A 19,995-nucleotide genomic window follows, 5' to 3' on the forward strand; every position below is an offset into this window, starting at 1 on the left:
TAATTGTTCCGTGAACTACTTAAAGCTAAAGATCATCTTTATTTCTTTGCTTCCAATTTTCATGGAAATTTATTTTTGAGCTCTTTTGAAAATCAGAAGATTTTATTTTCAAAAGATTTTGTTCAGTGAAATATTCAGCTTGTAAAACTATAGATGAGCAAATTTACACTTCTGAAACCAAATTTTCATGGAAATTTATTTTCCTTTTTGAAAAAATAGATTGTTGCTTTGATCAAATTAACGTCCAATTATCAGCCAAGGTTATGTAAGGACGGCCTCCCATGTATGCGGTGTGTATAGCATGTGTAAAGTGTGAGGTGCGTGATCTGGGAGACTGTAGCATATTTTTGTTTTATCCTCTTGTATAGTAGAACTCCCGTCCTTTTGTAGTGCTAAATCACTGTAGCATGCTGCCGAAGACACCAAGCAATACGGTGAATATATTAATTATATCATTAACACATGGTCCGTTAAAATTCAGCGATGTGGAACCTAAATATAGCCTGGCTCTGATTTCGAAGGTCGTCTATAATCTAACAATAAAATAATCGACATCGTAATGCACACAATGTCGTATGCCACATAGCAAGGTGAGAATGCACATCACAAGGTATTGTATGGTACGCACAGATGATAGAAAACAAAAACACGTTCATTATCTAATATGTCAACAAAAATGGCTATGGCGAGACATATAGACTGGTCCTGATATTCTACTCAACAAACAAAATAGGGCCCAGCTGTTCAACAGGTGATTAGCATAGTCATTTAATTAGTGAAAAAAAAAATGCTTCAAAACGTGTGATTGTATCTTACTTTAAAAAGGCAAGTAAAAAACTCTTTTTAATTTCATGAAATTTGTAAAGCAATTTTTCCTTAGGAAAGCATTGCATCATTTAAGGAAAGCTCTTTAACCTAAGATATTCCCTGAACTTCCACAATATCCTATGGAGCCTTTAAACCCATTAAGAAATTCCTTAAAATTAAGGAATCTTGGTGAAACTGGGGAAAGAAATAACTTTGGGAAATTTGATTTGAAACGAAATATGGTAATAATTAATTGTTCAAAAATATATTTCATTCAACAGCGACACAGAGGAATGATCACAGATCAAAATGATAATATAATTACAAAAAAAATCAGATATCACAAAATTCTTTTTTGCTATTCCTGTTGTTTAGAACGTTCCCAATCTCAAGCAATGCAATTTAATTCACTTCTAAGAGTTTCTTTTTAAAACAGAAAAGTTTTTAAGTGTAAAAGTTTTTAAGTGTAACTTTCTTATAAGATCATAATTCCTCTGCAATCACAAACGCATTCTTCTAATACTAATAAGTTTTTTCAAGTATTTTAACTGAACATATTCAATTATAATGCTTTGTTGTGAAGTAAAAAATAAAAATTAGCAAAGTGTAGCAATTAGGCCTTATATCATTCAGCCCCAATTCGACCAGAATACCGTATATAAAGTATAAAGCACTTTCCTGATATTTTTAATATCATTTTTTCAAAAGGAGATATTATAAAAATATCCCTTTATGATAATATATAAAATAACCTCTAACTTGCTATGAATTCAAAATATCTTTAGAATAAAGTAACGTGACAGACACAGGACTATCATAATGAAACTACACATCATTTTTGTGATGATTAACTATTTTCGTTTTCTCATATATTGTAAAATCATCCACATTTAAAACATACATGTATGAATGTATGTACTACGATTGCTTTTCCAAATTAAATCATGATTATTCTTTTTATCTATCTGAACTAAATATTTAAAGAATTATGAAAATCAAAATCCTAATATCTTCACTTCTAATGCTGAGGACATTATGAATCATTTAATGAAATTCATTCATATTAATTGTTATTCATTTTTATTTTAGACTGCATATTTAGGAGTTACGAAAATCAAAATTCCGATATCTTTACTTCTAATGTTGATGACATTATGAATCAGTAAACAAACTTAATCAAAATGGAAACATTATAAGGGGTAGAATGATAATCATTACTACAAAAGACTACAATGGTATAATCTTTCAATCTATTGCATTGTTTTTCTTCCCTCTCACTCCACAAATGAAAATTAAATATTGTTCAATGTTTCCACATGATACAAGTTGATTTCAGTCATCCACATGAACAGATACGTATGGGATTCTTGGTCCAGTATCAGGAAAACACATTGTCCCTGTGGAAGGGAAAGATTTATAATAACTTAATTAAAACAACATTAATAATTTAGTGTAGGAAATGAAACACTATACACAATTTAATTAAAATACATTAAATGTTAATTTTCATAATGCAAAACAGAAAATGATTTTTCATCTTGTATTTCTTTGGTGTTGTAACCTCATCTTTGGCCATTCAAATACATTTTTGTGTGTTGTTCATATTTTTTTTCAAAGTAGCTTTAAACATTTGTTTCAAAAAGTTAGTGGGCCTTTAAAACATGGATATTGAAAACTCAATGTTCCTGTTGAGGAGTTAGACTATAAACATCTTAAAACATGATTCCTATTAAACTTATTTTTTTAAGAATCCATCAGTTGCTTCCCCTTCTTTCATTCTGTAGAAATGGAGGCGAGTAACTCTAATACACCAGATAACTTTTTTAATAATTTACTCATCTTCTTTACTGCACATCCAAGGAGCAAATGATATTGATGTTAACATTATTAACTTCATAAAATATCACTTATGATTTCAGTCATATGTAACTGGAGAGAGAAGTGTGCCGCAATCCGGGATCAAACCTATAACCCGGACTTACTGGTCTGTCACTTTACAGACTAAGCTAAAGGCCCCTAGCACAAAACTAGAAAATTACCATACAAATATTAACACAATTTTCAATTTAAATCTGCTCCCCCCTTTCAAAAGTTTTTGGTCCCGAACACAGACCAGCCTAGTTTCCCTCTCTCCATGGAAGCCTCCAATATTTCCACTTGGACTGGCTTAGGCACCAATGAAACAGGGTGAGATTAGTGTGCCGACAGCCTTGCTCAAATCTGGGAACCCAGGAATTACCAACTGATCATGAACTCAATAGAAATTCCCCTATTGCAAAGCGATTAGGCAAAGCATCACTCTTGTTCACTGTATGTTAAACAAGAGGCCCAGAGGGCCTGATCGCTCACTTGGTTTGTAAATCCAAGTAATGTTCTAAATACAAGTTCATTGTTTCTTTTCTGAAAGAATTCAAATTTTTACCTCTAATTCCCCTATTGGGACCAACTCTTTTCGCTCCAGGGGGTCAAAGCCAAAATTTATAACATTATGTTACCCTTTCTCCAAGGATGTTTCTTTGCAGAACTCCATGACTAGTAGCGATTTAAAGGATTCTCCTAAAATTTATCGAACTCTATTCCCCTTCCCCTAAGGATATTTCTGACCAAATTTAGTTATAATCCATGCAGAACTCTAGGACTAGTAACGATTTAAAGAATTTACCTTTATTTCCCCTATTGGGCCATGACCTACTATCTTTCAGAGACAAACTCTGTTCCGCTTCAACCAAAGATGTTTCTGCCCAAATTTGGTTACAATCCATTCACCATGCAGAGCTCTATGATTATTAGAGATTTAAAGGAAATGTTGACGGCCGGACGGATGACGCGCCATGACATAAGCTAAAAATGAACAATTTCTTACCTATCTGAATCGTCATATTTAGGGGAATCAGGATTACTTTTGTTTCTTTTACTGTTGGTGTCGGAGCCTTCAAACATGGAAACCTTTCTTGAAACCTGAAAAAGAACAATAGCTATTACATATTGAACAAGAAGCCCAAAGGCCTTGACAGTCATGTGTATATCAACTGACAAAGCTCTTTCATGACATATTCTGAGATAATTTTCCTGGAACAATTTTACAAACTTCTGATTTATGAAGTTTGTTGTAACTCACTCATTAAGGTTTATGATTTGTGGCCAAGTCACTCTTAACTCTTTAGAGAGGCAGGTTAATTTTATATGTGAAACATGATCCTCTTACCTTTTTACTAACTTTACAGAGAATCTCTTGAAGAGGAACAAAAATTCCGTGACTTTTCTTGCAGTAGAAATATCGTTTTCCACCAATGTATCCATCATGTTGCCCACCTGTACCGCCCAAAACAAACAGTGTTAATACTTATCACTAATTGAACATTCTCTATCTCCTAAAATAACGCCTGTGTCATTATATTCAGATACATATAAAAAACCACAACTTTTGCTCCCCAAAATTGTGATTTTTTTTTATCTCCTAGAGAATTGTTTGGGAAAATAATACAGGTATCTGAGGTGTCTCTGTTGTTGATGTGTCCTACATTGTTCATTGCTAAAGAAATATAAAAACATATCTCAATAACAGAAATAATTGTAGAGGTCTAATAGCTGGAATGAAAATTTACTCCTCTTTCATGAGTACATGCCCTGTGACCAAAGGATAGTAGGTTAAACAAGACCTACTTTACAATACTCTTTAGAGTATTATTGTCATCGTACATTATGGTAAAATTAAAATTAGAAAGTAATGATCTGAGTAATATCTATCTACGTGTTTTGTTTGTTATCCATATAGTAACTACAATTTAAAATGTAATACCTGTGAAAAATATCCCAATCCACAAACCTATCTACGTGTTTTGTTTGTTATCCATATAGTAACTACAATTTAAAATGTAATACCTGTGAAAAATATCCCAATCCACAAACATAAAGATATTCTCTATCTAGAAAAGCATACATATAGCACATATGCCTTATTTATTTTTGGAAAAGTAGTATACATGTTTTACTGAAGTGTTCTAAATTGTTTAACAAGAATTCCATGGAAGTGGATGTGACGCCTGCACAGCATCACAAAACATAGTTATTTACAGTTGAAAATATTGTTAATAACCAGCTTGTTTGGTTTAAATCGGACAATAAATACTAAAGTTGTCAAGCGGAAACCATGTTTCAACTATTTCAAAGTCCTGTAACTGTTGCAAATATTGACAGATTTTTACCAGTATTGAACCCATCTAATATCTCATTGCTATAAAGCAATATACCATATTTGGTTGAAATCAGACAATAAATACTAAAGTTATAGAGCGGTTTTGACGATTTTAAAGCCCCATAACTCTTGCAAATATGGATGGATTTTGACCATTATTGAATTCATCAGAGATTTCATTCATATAAACAATTTATAAAATTTGGTTGAAATTAAACGATAAATATTAAAAGTTATCGAGTGGAAACCATGGATTTATCTGTTTTGACAAATTTAAGGTCCCGTAACTCTTGCAAATATAGACAGATTCTGATCATTATTGAACTTATTTGACATCTCATTGATATGAAGCTATAAACAAAATTTGGTTGAAATCAGAGAATAAATACTTAATTTATCTCACAGAAACCGAAGCAGACACCGACGCCGACATATTGATATCTAAGTATCACCCTTGTGTTGTAGGCGACACAAAAGTATACATTACCTGGCGAGTCCAGCTCAAGCCCGACAAACAACATATTAGGATGTCCGATACCATCTAGGTGACCAAGGTAACGTATACAACCGGTCCGGTCTCCCTTAGCAACCACATGGTCATTCATCTGGACTTGTAATCTGTGGCTGATCAAACATTTTTTTTTTCATAACGTACATGCATAAAAAGTAAACCTGACTAATCCAACATCTTATTTTTCCAACATCCTGTCTAATCCGACCAAAAGAGTAAGCCGGATTACTGTACATAATAGAAGTGTGATAGTTCTTTGTAGAGACTAAAGATTTCTCTGTTGGGTTTCGATTGGGGCCACAATTGTGTTATTTTAAAAATATTTTATTAAATCAAAAGATTTAATCTTGATCAAGCAGCAGGTGAGCTAAAAGAATACAATTTCTTACCTGACTGAGAATTTCCTGTGATTTCCTGGAAATCCCTCTGGCAGATTCTGTGATAGATTTTCATCACTACCGAATGCCTCTTCACAGGCCCCACACTTACAACCCTGGAGAGGCTCACTGAACAGTGGGGAGATCGGCTGTACTTTCTTCACACCAAACTTAGGTAAACTTAAACAAAATATACACAATATATGATAAATTTTTGTTTTCTTAACTCCAAGCTTAATAGGTAAATTTTAAAACATAAATTATCATAGATTTATAATAAGCTTGATTCAGCTAGCCTATTCTTTCCCGGGGAAACATCAGCTAGCCAGTTTTTTTCTGTGGAGAAGAAATTAGCTAGCCAATTCTTTCCCCGGGTACACTTTTAAATGAGGTAAAAGAAATTATTTCTAATCGGGTATAAACAAAAGGAAAACATCCAATTATGTTTGGACATTCATTGCTCATGACTCAATGGTTAAATATAACTTTTTATATGATATTTTTAACTTACCCGTAGCAATGTTTTGACTTTTTACTGTTGTGACTGTTATTATTGTTGACCCAAGTCACGCGATCCTCCAGATATCGTAGGCTTTGACTATCACATTCATTTTCAATATAAAACTCCTCACCACAGTCACTCTCTAAATGTTTCATCTGTGTAATGATCAAAAAAGATAAAAACATCACCTCACAGGTGTATCAAGCAAATTAAAGCTATTCACATCAAGATTCCTTTGCTTCTAATCAGCTCATTAAAAGTAATCTGTATAACTGTGTAATCCATCATTTCAGCATGGCACAGGCCCATCTCGAGTCTTTAAGCCTACTAGTTATTCACAAGAAGTCATTCAAAAGAGTTCAGCTTATTTGACCCATGTGTGGCCTTGACTATAAAGGTCACAAGTCATTCAATTGAAAACAATCGGTTGCCCTTCATCCATAATACAACAGGCCCACTATCAGGTATCTAATCCTCTTAGTTATTGACAAGACTTTATTTAAATATTTTAGCCTTTTTGATTTCTGTAACATTGAATGAAGGTCAAGGTCGTTCATTTTAATAAATTGATAGCCCTTCATCCAAGGAAGCTACAGGTCTAAGATCCATATCCTAGCTAAGCTTTCCGGTTATTGAGAACAAATTGTTTGAATTAAAAGTTTACGAACCATGAACAGCTTTATGAGCAGATCAGGTGACTTTGATAAAACGTGTAAAGATTTATTGGAATATATGATAAATTTATAACAGTCTGCAGTATTGAAAGCCTCAAGGAAGCCTTACCTCCAAGTCCCGGAGACGGCATTTTAAATTTGCGATCTCCTTATGAGCTGCTCCAAGGTCATCCACCAGTTTTGAATTCATTTGGACTGCTACAACATATAAATTTTGGTTTTGTGTGGTTTTATTACATTAATGTCCCGTAAACAACCAAGGTCATCTAAATGTGTGCAAGTTTTATAAGTAGAGAAAAGCTGGAGTATCCAGTGAAAAATCAACAACCAGCGGTCTGTACCTGGCAATTGCCTCCATATGGGATTTAAACTCCCAACACAGAGGTGGAAGAATGCATAACTGAAGTATATATCTATTGTATAATATTATCAATTACTACAGGTATTCAATACAGATGAACATCTTTAATTTGACCATATCAAAAGGACCCCATCCCCACTTAAAAAAGTCGCTTCAGTACACTCTGAAAATAACAAATTTTGATTACAAATTCAAGATGTAGGCCATTATGTATTTCAATCGGTCCCAAAATGCAACATGCAAAACTAGGCACCCAGGGGAATTAACTTTCAATTGAAATACGAGAAATATCCCTCCAGTAAATGTACATCCTAAGAAATAACAAAAGCAACAATTGTTTATGGACAGATCAAGGGACATAGGGAAGGATGGACCCTGGACAACTGTTGATAGGTGATTTTAATAGCTCCTCATCTTGTAATTATGTTGGACTACAAACCTTGATAAAAAAAAAATTGTACATACTTTCCCTGTATTGGACCTCCAGATTTTGCTCCAATGTGTTCTTTGAGAGACATTTGGAATCCACAAATGACACTGGGTCTGTGATCACTACAGGCTCTGATGGCACAATAGTGGAAGATGTCACAGGTTCAGAGTTCAAAAGGTCAGAAGTCAACAAAGGTTCAGGTCTTGCCTCAGGTACTGGAGAGGCAATACAGATCTCCTCAGAAGGCTCAGCATGAGAAACAGGACTGAAAATAGATTTTTGATAAGACACAATATTTAAAATAACCTGCTTTAATAAAATGATTACCATTTTCACCGTAATTAGCGCCACTCCCCTTTTCTGGAAAAATGTTGGAATTGTATAAACGCCCCCATCCCATGGATTAAACAATGTTTTATAACATACGATGCCTCTAACATCAGCATTGTATCTCATATTACATGTACTTGGGAGTCTTTTACATGTGAATCATGACATCATGTTGTCTCTAAAGATAAAAGGCATACTCCATAGGCATGTTTACTATAACAGATTAATGTACCATGAGTACATAAAGATTTTTAAAATGGCTGTCATTTCTAGTCCACAACTTACATTTTGGTTCAATAATAAACGCCCCCCTTTGTTACAATTACGGTATTTAAGCGCCCTGGGCGCTATTTACAGTGAATATGGTTGCATGTGGTTTAGAATTAAGAACAAAATCATTTGTACTCTGAAACCAATAATATGCATAAGATGGTTAAGTTTTTAATCGGTCTCAAAATAAAGAAATCAAATGAAAGAAAATATTTAAGGAAGTCTATTTCTGTGATATAGGTTTTTGAAGACAACAGCAAAATGAATTGGTATAGATTATTTATAAATAAAGTACTATTAAATCATTTTTTTCTAGAATATGTCATTTAATCTGTATGATGCTACTGTAAAGCCTTTCGCAGATCTGATTATCAAATTAAATTACCTTTCAATATACATTGTAATTCCAATTTAATTCAATTACCTGTCATGAATTTATCTTGACCACAAAATTCATGAAAGTACATGATCACAACCAAAATGAAAGATTGTTAATTTATTCACCCCTTAAATCATATTTGAACTCTTTTGATTCAAAGACATGTACAGGAACAGTTCATTATGAATTTCCAGGTGTGAATGAGTGAACAGTATTTGAAATCAGCCCCTACCTGACTTTCTTTACACCTGTTCTGGGTTCAGATACCATTTCCGGAAGAGAATTTTTCCTTTCCTTTTTCTCTGTAGATTTATTTTCCACACAATCAATCAGTTTTGGTGAAATTGCCATATTCTGAGGGCAATGCACTAAAGCCTTCGTGGTTATCTCCCCTTGTGAACGATTACATGACCTTGACCTTCTGAATTTGGGTGAACTGTGACGCCGTGCTTTCGTATCCAAGATGTCTTGAAGGCTTGCTGGAGAGTTCTGCAGACTAGTAAGTCTTTGTCGGTTATTTTTCTCGTGGAACTGTGGCGAATTACTGATGGTACTAGAACTTTGACTACACCGGGAACAGGGTCGACATCGCTCCTATAATATTGTAATGATAAAGAACAATTCTTAAAGTAAAACATATTTTATAATGACTGTATTCGGACCAATTTTATAAGCATCCGGGGTGCTTAAACAATTGAAAATGAAATGGACTAGCATTTCATTAAATGACTGCACAAGGTATTAAGCCATAAATCAAACACAGATTACAAATTCTCAATTTTCAGTTTGAATTTAAAATTAGCGATAAGTAAAACTGAGGCCTCAAACAGGGGGAGGTGCTTATAAAGATTGGGGCACTTATTGGGTTGAATACAGTAGATTTCTGCTTATACATTTAGATTTCATTTGAAGGGAAATAACTCTTGTAATTTCCTTGCTAATTTCCATATCCAATTCCCTACATTGTATGCCCTACTGCTAATTTGAAGGATGAAGGGAAATAACTCTTGTAATTTCCTTGCTAATTAATTTCCATATCCCATTTGCTATGTACATTTTATATACCTTAGCTGCTATCTTATTAGAAGGATAAAGGGAAGTAACTCTTGTAGATCCTGGTGACTAGTCTCTCCTAGAATGTGATCAATAAACCACATATCCAGTATAACATATATGATGTTTGTTACTAATGACCTATTTTTCTTTGAGGCAGACAAGATTGTCTTGCTCATTTGATTGTTAAATGAAATTCCTAGGAGTTGAATTCAGAAGATATTTACATTTGCACAGTAAAACATGAATACAAATGTATCTCCCAACCTTTTAGACCCACTATCTAGATATCAGACTGACACAATATCTGCAGGGATAAGCCTGTAGTATCTAATTCACAAGACATTTAATTTTATGCCTATAGTATTCAAGGTGTCCGGCCTCTAAGTGATAGCTATATCAATACAAGAACAGAATGGATCATGAACATGGTAACACTAGGTAACCCCATGTATACTGGTAACTCCATGTACTGTGGTACCTCATCTTAACCCTCCACCCATCTCAACTAAATTGCATAAAAAACATACTGTTTAAGTTCTAAGCAACACATGCTAAGTAGAAAGATCAAGAGATCTTCTAACCTGAAGTTGAAAGCTGTGCTCTGTAAAGCTCCCTTTCTCTGAGCTGAGAGACGCTGGAGTCGGGCTTGTGGAATGACTAGTTCGGACGCTCAAGGACGCTGCTGATCTCAACACATCATTTTCTTTTTTCAGTTTGAAAACTTTTTTCTCCAAACTGAAATACCACAAAATTAAATTGTCTTTTTGACTATTTTGGCATTTTAGAGTCCAATAGTGTATACTGCATCTTGTTTTAACGAGATGTAACCCATACCAGTATGTTTGGCCAGTAAACTAGATTTCCGAATTAACTACAGGTTGTAATGTGTAATAGAAGTGAGGAGAAGATATAGAAGCCAGACCAGGATTCAAACCCAGCACCTCCAGACACTACCTGGATGCTCTACCAATTGAGTTACCTGTTCACCGATGATCTACCTGTCAAATTTCCGAAGTAATGTTTCAATATAAGAAAGACAAGAATTCCACAGAGGTGGATGTGTCGCCTGCACAGCATCACAAAAAATAGTTATTTACAGTTGAAAATATTGATTATAATTTAGGTGAAGAAATCAAGTTCCATAACTCTTGCAAATATTGATGGATTTTGAAAAGTATCGAACCCATCTAAGATCTCATTGATATAAAGCAATATACCAAATTGGTTGGAATCGGACAATAAATACTAATGTTTTCAAGCGGAAGCCATGTTTCGACTATTTTAAGGTCCCGTAACTCTTGCAAATATTGACAAATTTTGACCAGTATCCAAACTATTTAAGATCTCATTAATATAAAGCAACATACCAAATTTGGTTGAAATCGGACTATAAATATTTAAGTTATCGAGCAGAAACCAATTTTTCTGTTTTGATGATTTTTAAGTCCCGTAACTCTTGAAAATATTGATGGAATTTGACCATTATTGAAATCATCCAAGGTCTCTTTGATATAAACAATATATGAAATTTGGCTGAAATTGGACGATAAATATTTAAGTTATCGAGCGGAAACCATGGATTTTTCTGTTTTGACGATTTTAAAGTTCCGTAACTCTTGTAAATATTGACAGATATTGACCATTATCAAACTCATCTGAGATCTCATTGATATAAAGCTATACACCAAATTTGGTTGAAATCGGACAATAAATACTTCAGTTATCGCACGGAAACCGTTTCCCGGACGCCGATGTCGCCGACACCGACGACGCCGACATAGTGATACCTAAGTGTCGCCCTTGCGTTGCAGGCGACACAAAAATAAAATACAAATGCATTGAAATAGAAAGGGATATGGATTAGATAAGGGTCAGTTTATGTCTGTTCTTTTGTACAAAGTAATATATGACACAGAAACTTCCAACCAAAGACTGAGCACCACATCATCATTCTTTTATTATAAGATCTAGCATTCTGTTACATTCATAGAAAAGATATGGATATGTTGAACAAATCAAAAGAAATTCTTTCATTCAAAGTTTCAATTTGTTGAAAATTCTGAACTATAGTGACAACAATAATATATTTAATGAAACTGTAAGCAAGTTGTTTTGAAATTGGATAAGATTAGGCCATATAGGACTTTTTAGAGCATTAATAATGTTCATCCCAAATAAATCTACAAATTCAATTTTACCCCTATCCTAAAAAATTAAATCTTTCGAATCTTATAATTCTAATTTTGTGGGTCATTAAAACATGAACTAAACCTTAAATTTAAGCCAATGGCTGACTTATTGATTCCCTTTATCGTAATTCAAGACAACCAAATGATATTGTTCTCGGAAATGGTACAATCAAATATTAGTTGGGTGTGGGGTGGGGGGGTGGGGGGTGGTAAAATTGGTGGTGGTATAACTAAACATTACCTCCTTTTGGTGCGAAGTAGGTTGGCCACATCAGCACACAATGGCACAATCCCTTTCCTGGTACTGTTGACAACGAAGGCCACCGCCTTGGCCGCTATCTCCTTATCCTCTACAAGACTGTTGAGTTCCCGTAACTCAGTGTTACTACCTAAATCACATAAAAGAAAACAAGACTGTTGAGTTCCCGTAACTCAGTGTATCTACCTAAATCACATAAAAGAAAACAAGACTGTTGAGTTCCCTTAACTCAGTGTTACAACCTAAATCACATAAAAGAAAACAAGAATGTTGAGTTCCCATAACTCAGTGTTACTACCTAAATCACATAAAAGAAAACAAGACTGTTGAGCTCCCATAACTCAGTGTTACTACCTAAATCACATTAAAGAAAACAAGACTGTTGAGTTCCCATAACTCAGTGTTACTACCTAAATCACATTAAAGAAAACAAGACTGTTGAGTTCCCATAACTCAGTGTTATCTACCTAAATCACATAAAAGAAAACAAGACTGTTGAGTTCCCATAACTCAGTGTTACTCCTAAATCACATAAAGAAAACAAGACTATTGAGCTCCCATAACTCAGTGTTTACTGCCTAAATCACATTAAAGAAAACAAGACTGTTGAGTTCCCAAACTCAGTGTTACTACCTAAATCACATAAAGAAAACAAGACTGTTGAGTTCCCGTAACTCAGTGTTACTACCTAAATCACATAAAAGAAAACAAGACTGTTGAGTTCCCGTAACTCAGTGTATCTACCTAAATCACATAAAAGAAAACAAGACTGTTGAGTTCCCGTAACTCAGTGTATCTACCTAAATCACATAAAAGAAAACAAGACTGTTGAGTTCCCGTAACTCAGTGTATCTACCTAAATCACATAAAAGAAAACAAGACTGTTGAGTTCCCGTAACTCAGTGTATCTACCTAAATCACATAAAAGAAAACAAGACTGTTGAGTTCCCGTAACTCAGTGTATCTACCTAAATCACATAAAAGAAAACAAGACTGTTGAGTTCCCGTAACTCAGTGTATCTACCTAAATCACATAAAAGAAAACAAGACTGTTGAGTTCCCGTAACTCAGTGTATCTACCTAAATCACATAAAAGAAAACAAGACTGTTGAGTTCCCGTAACTCAGTGTATCTACCTAAATCACATAAAAGAAAACAAGACTGTTGAGCTCCCGTAACTCAGTGTTACTCTACCTAAATCACATAAAAGAAAACAAGACTGTTGAGTTCCCGTAACTCAGTGTATCTACCTAAATCACATAAAAGAAAACAAGACTGTTGAGTTCCCGTAACTCAGTGTATCTACCTAAATCACATAAAAGAAAACAAGACTGTTGAGTTCCCGTAACTCAGTGTATCTACCTACATAAAAGAAAACAAGACTGTTGAGTTCCCGTAACTCAGTGTATCTACCTAAATCACATAAAAGAAAACAAGACTGTTGAGTTCCCGTAACTCAGTGTATCTACCTAAATCACATAAAAGAAAACAAGACTGTGAGTTCCCGTAACTCAGTGTATCTACCTAAATCACATAAAAGAAAACAAGACTGTTTGAGTTCCCGTAACTCAGTGTATCTACCTAAATCACATAAAAGAAAACAAGACTGTTGAGTTCCCGTAACTCAGTGTATCTACCTAAATCACATAAAAGAAAACAAGACTGTTGAGTTCCCGTAACTCAGTGTATCTACCTAAATCACATAAAAGAAAACAAGACTGTTGAGTCCCGTAACTCAGTGTATCTACCTAAATCACATAAAAGAAAACAAGACTGTTGAGTTCCCGTAACTCAGTGTATCTACCTAAATCACATAAAAGAAAACAAGACTGTTGAGTTCCCGTAACTCAGTGTATCTACCTAAATCACATAAAAGAAAACAAGACTGTTGAGTTCCCGTAACTCAGTGTATCTACCTAAATCACATAAAAGAAAACAAGACTGTTGAGTTCCCGTAACTCAGTGTATCTACCTAAATCACATAAAAGAAAACAAGACTGTTGAGTTCCCGTAACTCAGTGTATCTACCTAAATCACATAAAAGAAAACAAGACTGTTGAGTTCCCGTAACTCAGTGTATCTACCTAAATCACATAAAAGAAAACAAGACTGTTGAGTTCCCGTAACTCAGTGTATCTACCTAAATCACATAAAAGAAAACAAGACTGTTGAGTTCCCGTAACTCAGTGTATCTACCTAAATCACATAAAAGAAAACAAGACTGTTGAGTTCCCGTAACTCAGTGTATCTACCTAAATCACATAAAAGAAAACAAGACTGTTGAGTTCCCGTAACTCAGTGTATCTACCTAAATCACATAAAAGAAAACAAGACTGTTGAGTTCCCGTAACTCAGTGTATCTACCTAAACACATAAAAGAAAACAAGACTGTTGAGTTCCCGTAACTCAGTGTATCTACCTAAATCACATAAAAGAAAACAAGACTGTTGAGTTCCCGTAACTCAGTGTTCTACCTAAATCACATAAAAGAAAACAAGACTGTTGAGTCCCCGTAACTCAGTGTATCTACCTAAATCACATAAAAGAAAACAAGACTGTTGAGCTCCCATAACTCAGTGTTACTACCTAAATCACATTAAAAGAAAACAAGACTGTTGAGTTCCCGTAACTCAGTGTATCTACCTAAATCACATAAAGAAAACAAGACTGTTGAGTTCCCGTAACTCAGTGTATCTACCTAAATCACATAAAAGAAAACAAGACTGTTGAGTTCCCGTAACTCAGTGTATCTACCTAAATCACATTAAAAGAAAACAAGACTGTTGAGTTCCCGTAACTCAGTGTATCTACCTAAATCACATAAAAGAAAACAAGACTGTTGAGTTCCCGTAACTCAGTGTATCTACCTAAATCACATAAAAGAAAACAAGACTGTTGAGTTCCCGTAACTCAGTGTTATCTACCTAAATCACATAAAAGAAAACAAGACTGTTGAGTTCCCGTAACTCAGTGTTATCTACCTAAATCACATAAAAGAAAACAAGACTGTTGAGTTCCCGTAACTCAGTGCTTAATGTACTACCTAAATCACATCAAAGAAAACAAGACTAATTAAATAAGAAACTCAAACTTTTCAATGGTGTAAAGTAAATAGATTTTGTAACAGAAGAAAAATATTGAATTGTCTGCTCCTGTTTTTGAAAGAGAAAAAAAAATCATTTCCCATCGGAAAATGTGAGTGGAATCCCACTGGGATCCTGCTGGAATGAGTATACGATCCCACTGGGAATACAGTGGGATATCTAGTAATATCCCACTGGAATTGCTGGAACCTGATCAATCCCCCATAACCGGGATTCCCACTGGGATTCCACATGACCTGGATCCCGGCAGCTCACAGAAGAGTTACTTCCCTTTTTTGAAACTCTTTTCTCTTTGGGTAATTCAAACAAAAGATAGAGGCTACCTGGTTGGGTAGTCAAAGTTTTGTGCATTTCTTTGTGAATTTTATGATATCAGCATTTTGGTTAAGTTTCATAATGTTACCAAAGTCATTATGTAAGCCTAAAGAAAAGAAATCCATAGATTGCATTCACAGTAATGATTTTTAATAGAAATTAGCAGCAACCTTGAAGCATGATCTTTCTGAGTGATGAAAGTGCAAAGTCATTTATTGATAAATAAGTTACAATTAGGCAATGGGGGCAATAATTAGAATTTTCAAGTTTTAATTGAATTCAAAAAATATTTTGTTTGAATGTACGTAGTATTATAAGTTTACATAAATATGAAGATAACAAAGCTTTAGTGCAATTCAAAAATTTAATAATATTTGAAGGTCAAGGAATATTTTTGGCTAAGTTGATAAAAATCTTTTTCTTAATTGTCTATGTAGGTGTTGTTACACATCTAAAGTTTCATTTGAGGAAAATTATTTTTTTTAAATAGAACTGCATTCAAACATCAATATTTTTTGTTCATTGAAAATATAGCAAAAGATTGGATTCACTTGTATTTCCCTTGGATCTCATTGGGGATTTTGTACCAGTATCCCACTAGGATTGACTAGGAACCAATGGTGTAATTTGACTGAGATCCCAGTTGGATTAGACTGGGATCTTGGTGGGATTTGACTGAGATCCCAATGGGATTTGACTGGGATCCTGGTGGGATTTGACTGGGATCCCGGTGGGATAGATTGGGAATTCCACCAAATTACCACTGAGATCCCACTGGGATTCCCAGTGAAATTTTCCATGTGGTTGTCATTGGTGGAGTATATGTAAATTTAAAGAATCCCTTTACTTAAAATTCCCTATAGGAAAGCATCACAGAAATTTAGGAAACATGCAATCTTAAGTTCAGGAGCCAGCTCCTCTGTAATGCTTTCCTTTAGAGAATTTCAAGTTAAGGGATTCATTGGATTTGAGACATCTGTTCATTAAACTTAACCAAAATATCTTGGGATCTTGGTGGGATACCAAATCCCACCGGTATCCAGGCAGGATTTAAAAATAAAGAGACTTCCTCATAGAAAATTTAACTAATCCCGGTGGGATACCAAATCCCACCGGAATCCCACGGTGTTTCCGGTGGGATTTGACAATCTAACTGGGATCCAGGTTTAGAACAGGGATCCTGCATGAGCTGTATCCCAGCTGGGATTTTACATGACCGGGATTCTGACTGGATTCCACATGACCAGGATCCTGGCTAATCCCAGAAGAGTTACTCCCCTTTTCTGGAACTCTTTTGTGTTTAGTCAGTTCAAAATTTAGATGAAGGCTATCAGGTTGGTAGTCAAATTTTGTGGATTTATTTGTGAATTTTAGGATATCATCATTTTGAGTAAGTTTCATAATGTTACCAAAGTTCTTTTATAAGCCTAAAAGAAAAGAAATTCATAGATTGCATTCACAGTAAATCTATGTTGAAACTTTCATGTATTTTTTTTTATATATATGTATGCAATAATTAGCTTTAATTTCTATTTCTTTGTCTTCTGCATATTGAAATATACATTTGTCCATATGTTTTTTTTTTTTTTTTTTTTTTTTTAAGTAAGTGATTTTTTTTCTTCAAATTTGGCTTCTCATTTAAAGTATGCAATAAAGCTTCAAAACAGGACGATTGAGGTCAAAATATATACCAACAGTTTGTGGCATTTTGCAAATAAAAAATTAAAGTTTTGAAAGAAAAAAATGTAAAACATGATCTCAAAAAGTTAATAACAATATTTATGCTTTTCATATTATTAGATTATAACTCTAAATAAAAAAAAAATTATTGGTAGCATATAGCTATTTAAGATGTTTTGTATTGCCAATCAACATGTTTCCTTTTACACTTTCTTTTTAAATTTTTATGAAACAATTTTTTTATGTTTGTTGAACAAAACATGTTTTTTTTTCATCCATGACCACTTACCATGTAATTGATAATATACATTTTACATTGTAATTATATTTTTAATGTTTATTATTGTTATTGGTTTTTTTTAAATCATATACATGTAATACCAGCACTACATATATATCTCAAGGTTTTGTTTGTTTGATTTATTAACGTCCTATTAACAGCTATGGTCATGCAAGGACGGCCTCCCATGTATGCGTATAGTGTTTGCGTGTATGTTGTGCGAGGTGTGTGTTTTTGGGAGACTGCGGTATATTCGTGTTAAATTGTGTCTTCTTGTATAGTGGAACTATTGCCCTTTTTGTATAGTGCTATATCAAGGATTTATAAGTGTCTATATATATATATATATTTAAGTTGCTACTTATGCTGCTACATTGTAAATGTTAAAAATATAATGTATACAAGTGTACTACAATGTACATTGTACATTGCTGTAGTATTGTGTTGAACTGTTAATTCACATGTTCTCAGCAATTATGTTTCAATACTTCATTACATTTAATGTACGTTTAAAATCTCCCAAAAATAGTTATCAAATCTAAGTTCAAAGGGATAAAAAATGCAATAAGTATGCCAAAATTCCATTTAGACTTATCCAATCAGTTATGGTACATTTTTATACGAGTAAAATATAAAATATCAGCAATTATGTTTCAATAGTTCATTACATTTAATGTACGTTTTAAAATCTCACAAATAGTTATCAAATCTAAGTTCAAAGGGATAAAAATGCAATAAGTATGCCAAAATTCCATTTAGACTTATCCAATCAGTTATGGTACATTTTTATACGAGCAAAATATTTACAAATAAATATACGTCTGTAAAATATTTCATGTAAATATTTGATAAACTGCAATCACCCACGACTCCCAAAATGCCAGCTATTCGCATATTTACAAGACGTCTTTCGCAAGGTTAAATAGTTCTGCCGTGTTTTTATCTCAACTATCAAAATACGGCATCGCCAGAATTCGGTCAAAGTTATGAAATACCCAATAGTGATGTAACAAGGCACTTTTTCGCTCGCTGGAGAATTACATTTATCCAACAAATAATCATTTAAAAACTTGAAGTGCGCATTCTTGATTTATCTTTACCACTACCATCATAAAACTGTATATTTCAAAACATCAGTAATCAAAGAGAAAAAAAAACAGAAAAGAGAGCTATCTACATTGGTCTGTAAAATGTTACGTTTTGGAACTTACCTTGAAGGTTTAGGCCGGTTATTGAATTGATCTCGTTTTCCCAGCACTGTAGCCAGGACTCCCCCGGGGGAAGACTTCCAGATGGACTTTGGTCATCTGAATGGCCGTCCATTTCTAGACCGTAATCCAACAACTACACTTCTTCTTACCAAAACGCCATTTTGTGTTGACTAGAAAAGTATTTGAGGCCGTTTAGAGGGTTGGATTTCTGTATCAGTCATTTTGAGATCTAAAACTATGAAAATAAATTAAATCCATATCAACAAAGAACTTGAATTAACATTCTGTTCCAATGTACAACACGTTTCTTCACAATCAACTTTTCCGGAAACAAATTATTTCATTTCAAAGCACATTCGTGGTTAGAAATAATTTCCCCAAGGCAGGCCTCTTCCAGACGCTGTAACATAGGGGGTAAGTTTAGAAAACTTACTCGCTCTTCGCAGGGGATCGGCGATCAGAAAGGATTGCTCTTATGTGTACACATGTTAAATTTCCTACTAATGTATCCTCGCTAAGATGGCGTTATCGTCCAAACGACTGATGTCGCTCCTTCTTGACCGATTTTGATAATATTTATCAATAAGAGAAGGGAGGGAAACTGAACAGCATCAACCAAAAAGTGCGAGCCCTGCAACGAGAGTGTTGGAATGGCAGGAATTTTCATTTTATGCGCACCCATATACTGATAAAGTGATTTCCAATGCCATGTTTCAAAAACAGCAAAATGAACGTTCTCTATCACAGATAGCTAGCTTCATCAGTTCCCGTATCACACGCACATTTATACCATGTAAATGAGTTTCCAAATATCACAGATTGGCACTGGTATGATTTTAATTTAAGTATAAGTTAAAAATAATTCGTAATTCATTTCATATTTAAACGAGTCACATGTAATACGATCCCAGTTATAAGGCCGTGTCTGTTCTCTAGCGAGGAGTCAGTTCTGTAGGCGATGAAATGATAGCGGCCGCGACTTACATCAAAGTGAAAGTACACATCCTCTAATTGAATGTCATTACACTTATATTCCAGTCGACGTCACGTGATCAACTGTTATCG

The 19,995-nt window shown here is 34.2% G+C and overlaps 1 protein-coding gene across 1 annotated transcript; it reads right to left on the bottom strand.

Moving 5' to 3' along the window:
- Positions 1 to 1,261: 1,261 nt before the first annotated feature.
- LOC138310278 (uncharacterized) lies at positions 1,262 to 19,532 on the bottom strand. The gene is made up of 12 exons (XM_069251412.1): positions 18,931 to 19,532; positions 12,323 to 12,470; positions 10,474 to 10,627; positions 9,069 to 9,430; positions 7,893 to 8,122; positions 7,176 to 7,264; positions 6,402 to 6,547; positions 5,903 to 6,070; positions 5,490 to 5,626; positions 4,013 to 4,119; positions 3,671 to 3,765; positions 1,262 to 2,204 (listed from the first exon to the last, which is right to left on the bottom strand). Exons 1-12 carry the CDS (start codon positions 19,040 to 19,042, stop codon positions 2,186 to 2,188), a joined length of 1,767 nt encoding a protein of 588 aa, XP_069107513.1. The 5' UTR covers positions 19,043 to 19,532; the 3' UTR covers positions 1,262 to 2,185.
- Between the last annotated feature and the right edge of the window lie 463 nt (positions 19,533 to 19,995).

This window comes from Argopecten irradians, chromosome 16, assembly GCF_041381155.1.
Source record: "Argopecten irradians isolate NY chromosome 16, Ai_NY, whole genome shotgun sequence".
NCBI classification, from domain to species: domain Eukaryota; kingdom Metazoa; phylum Mollusca; class Bivalvia; order Pectinida; family Pectinidae; genus Argopecten; species Argopecten irradians.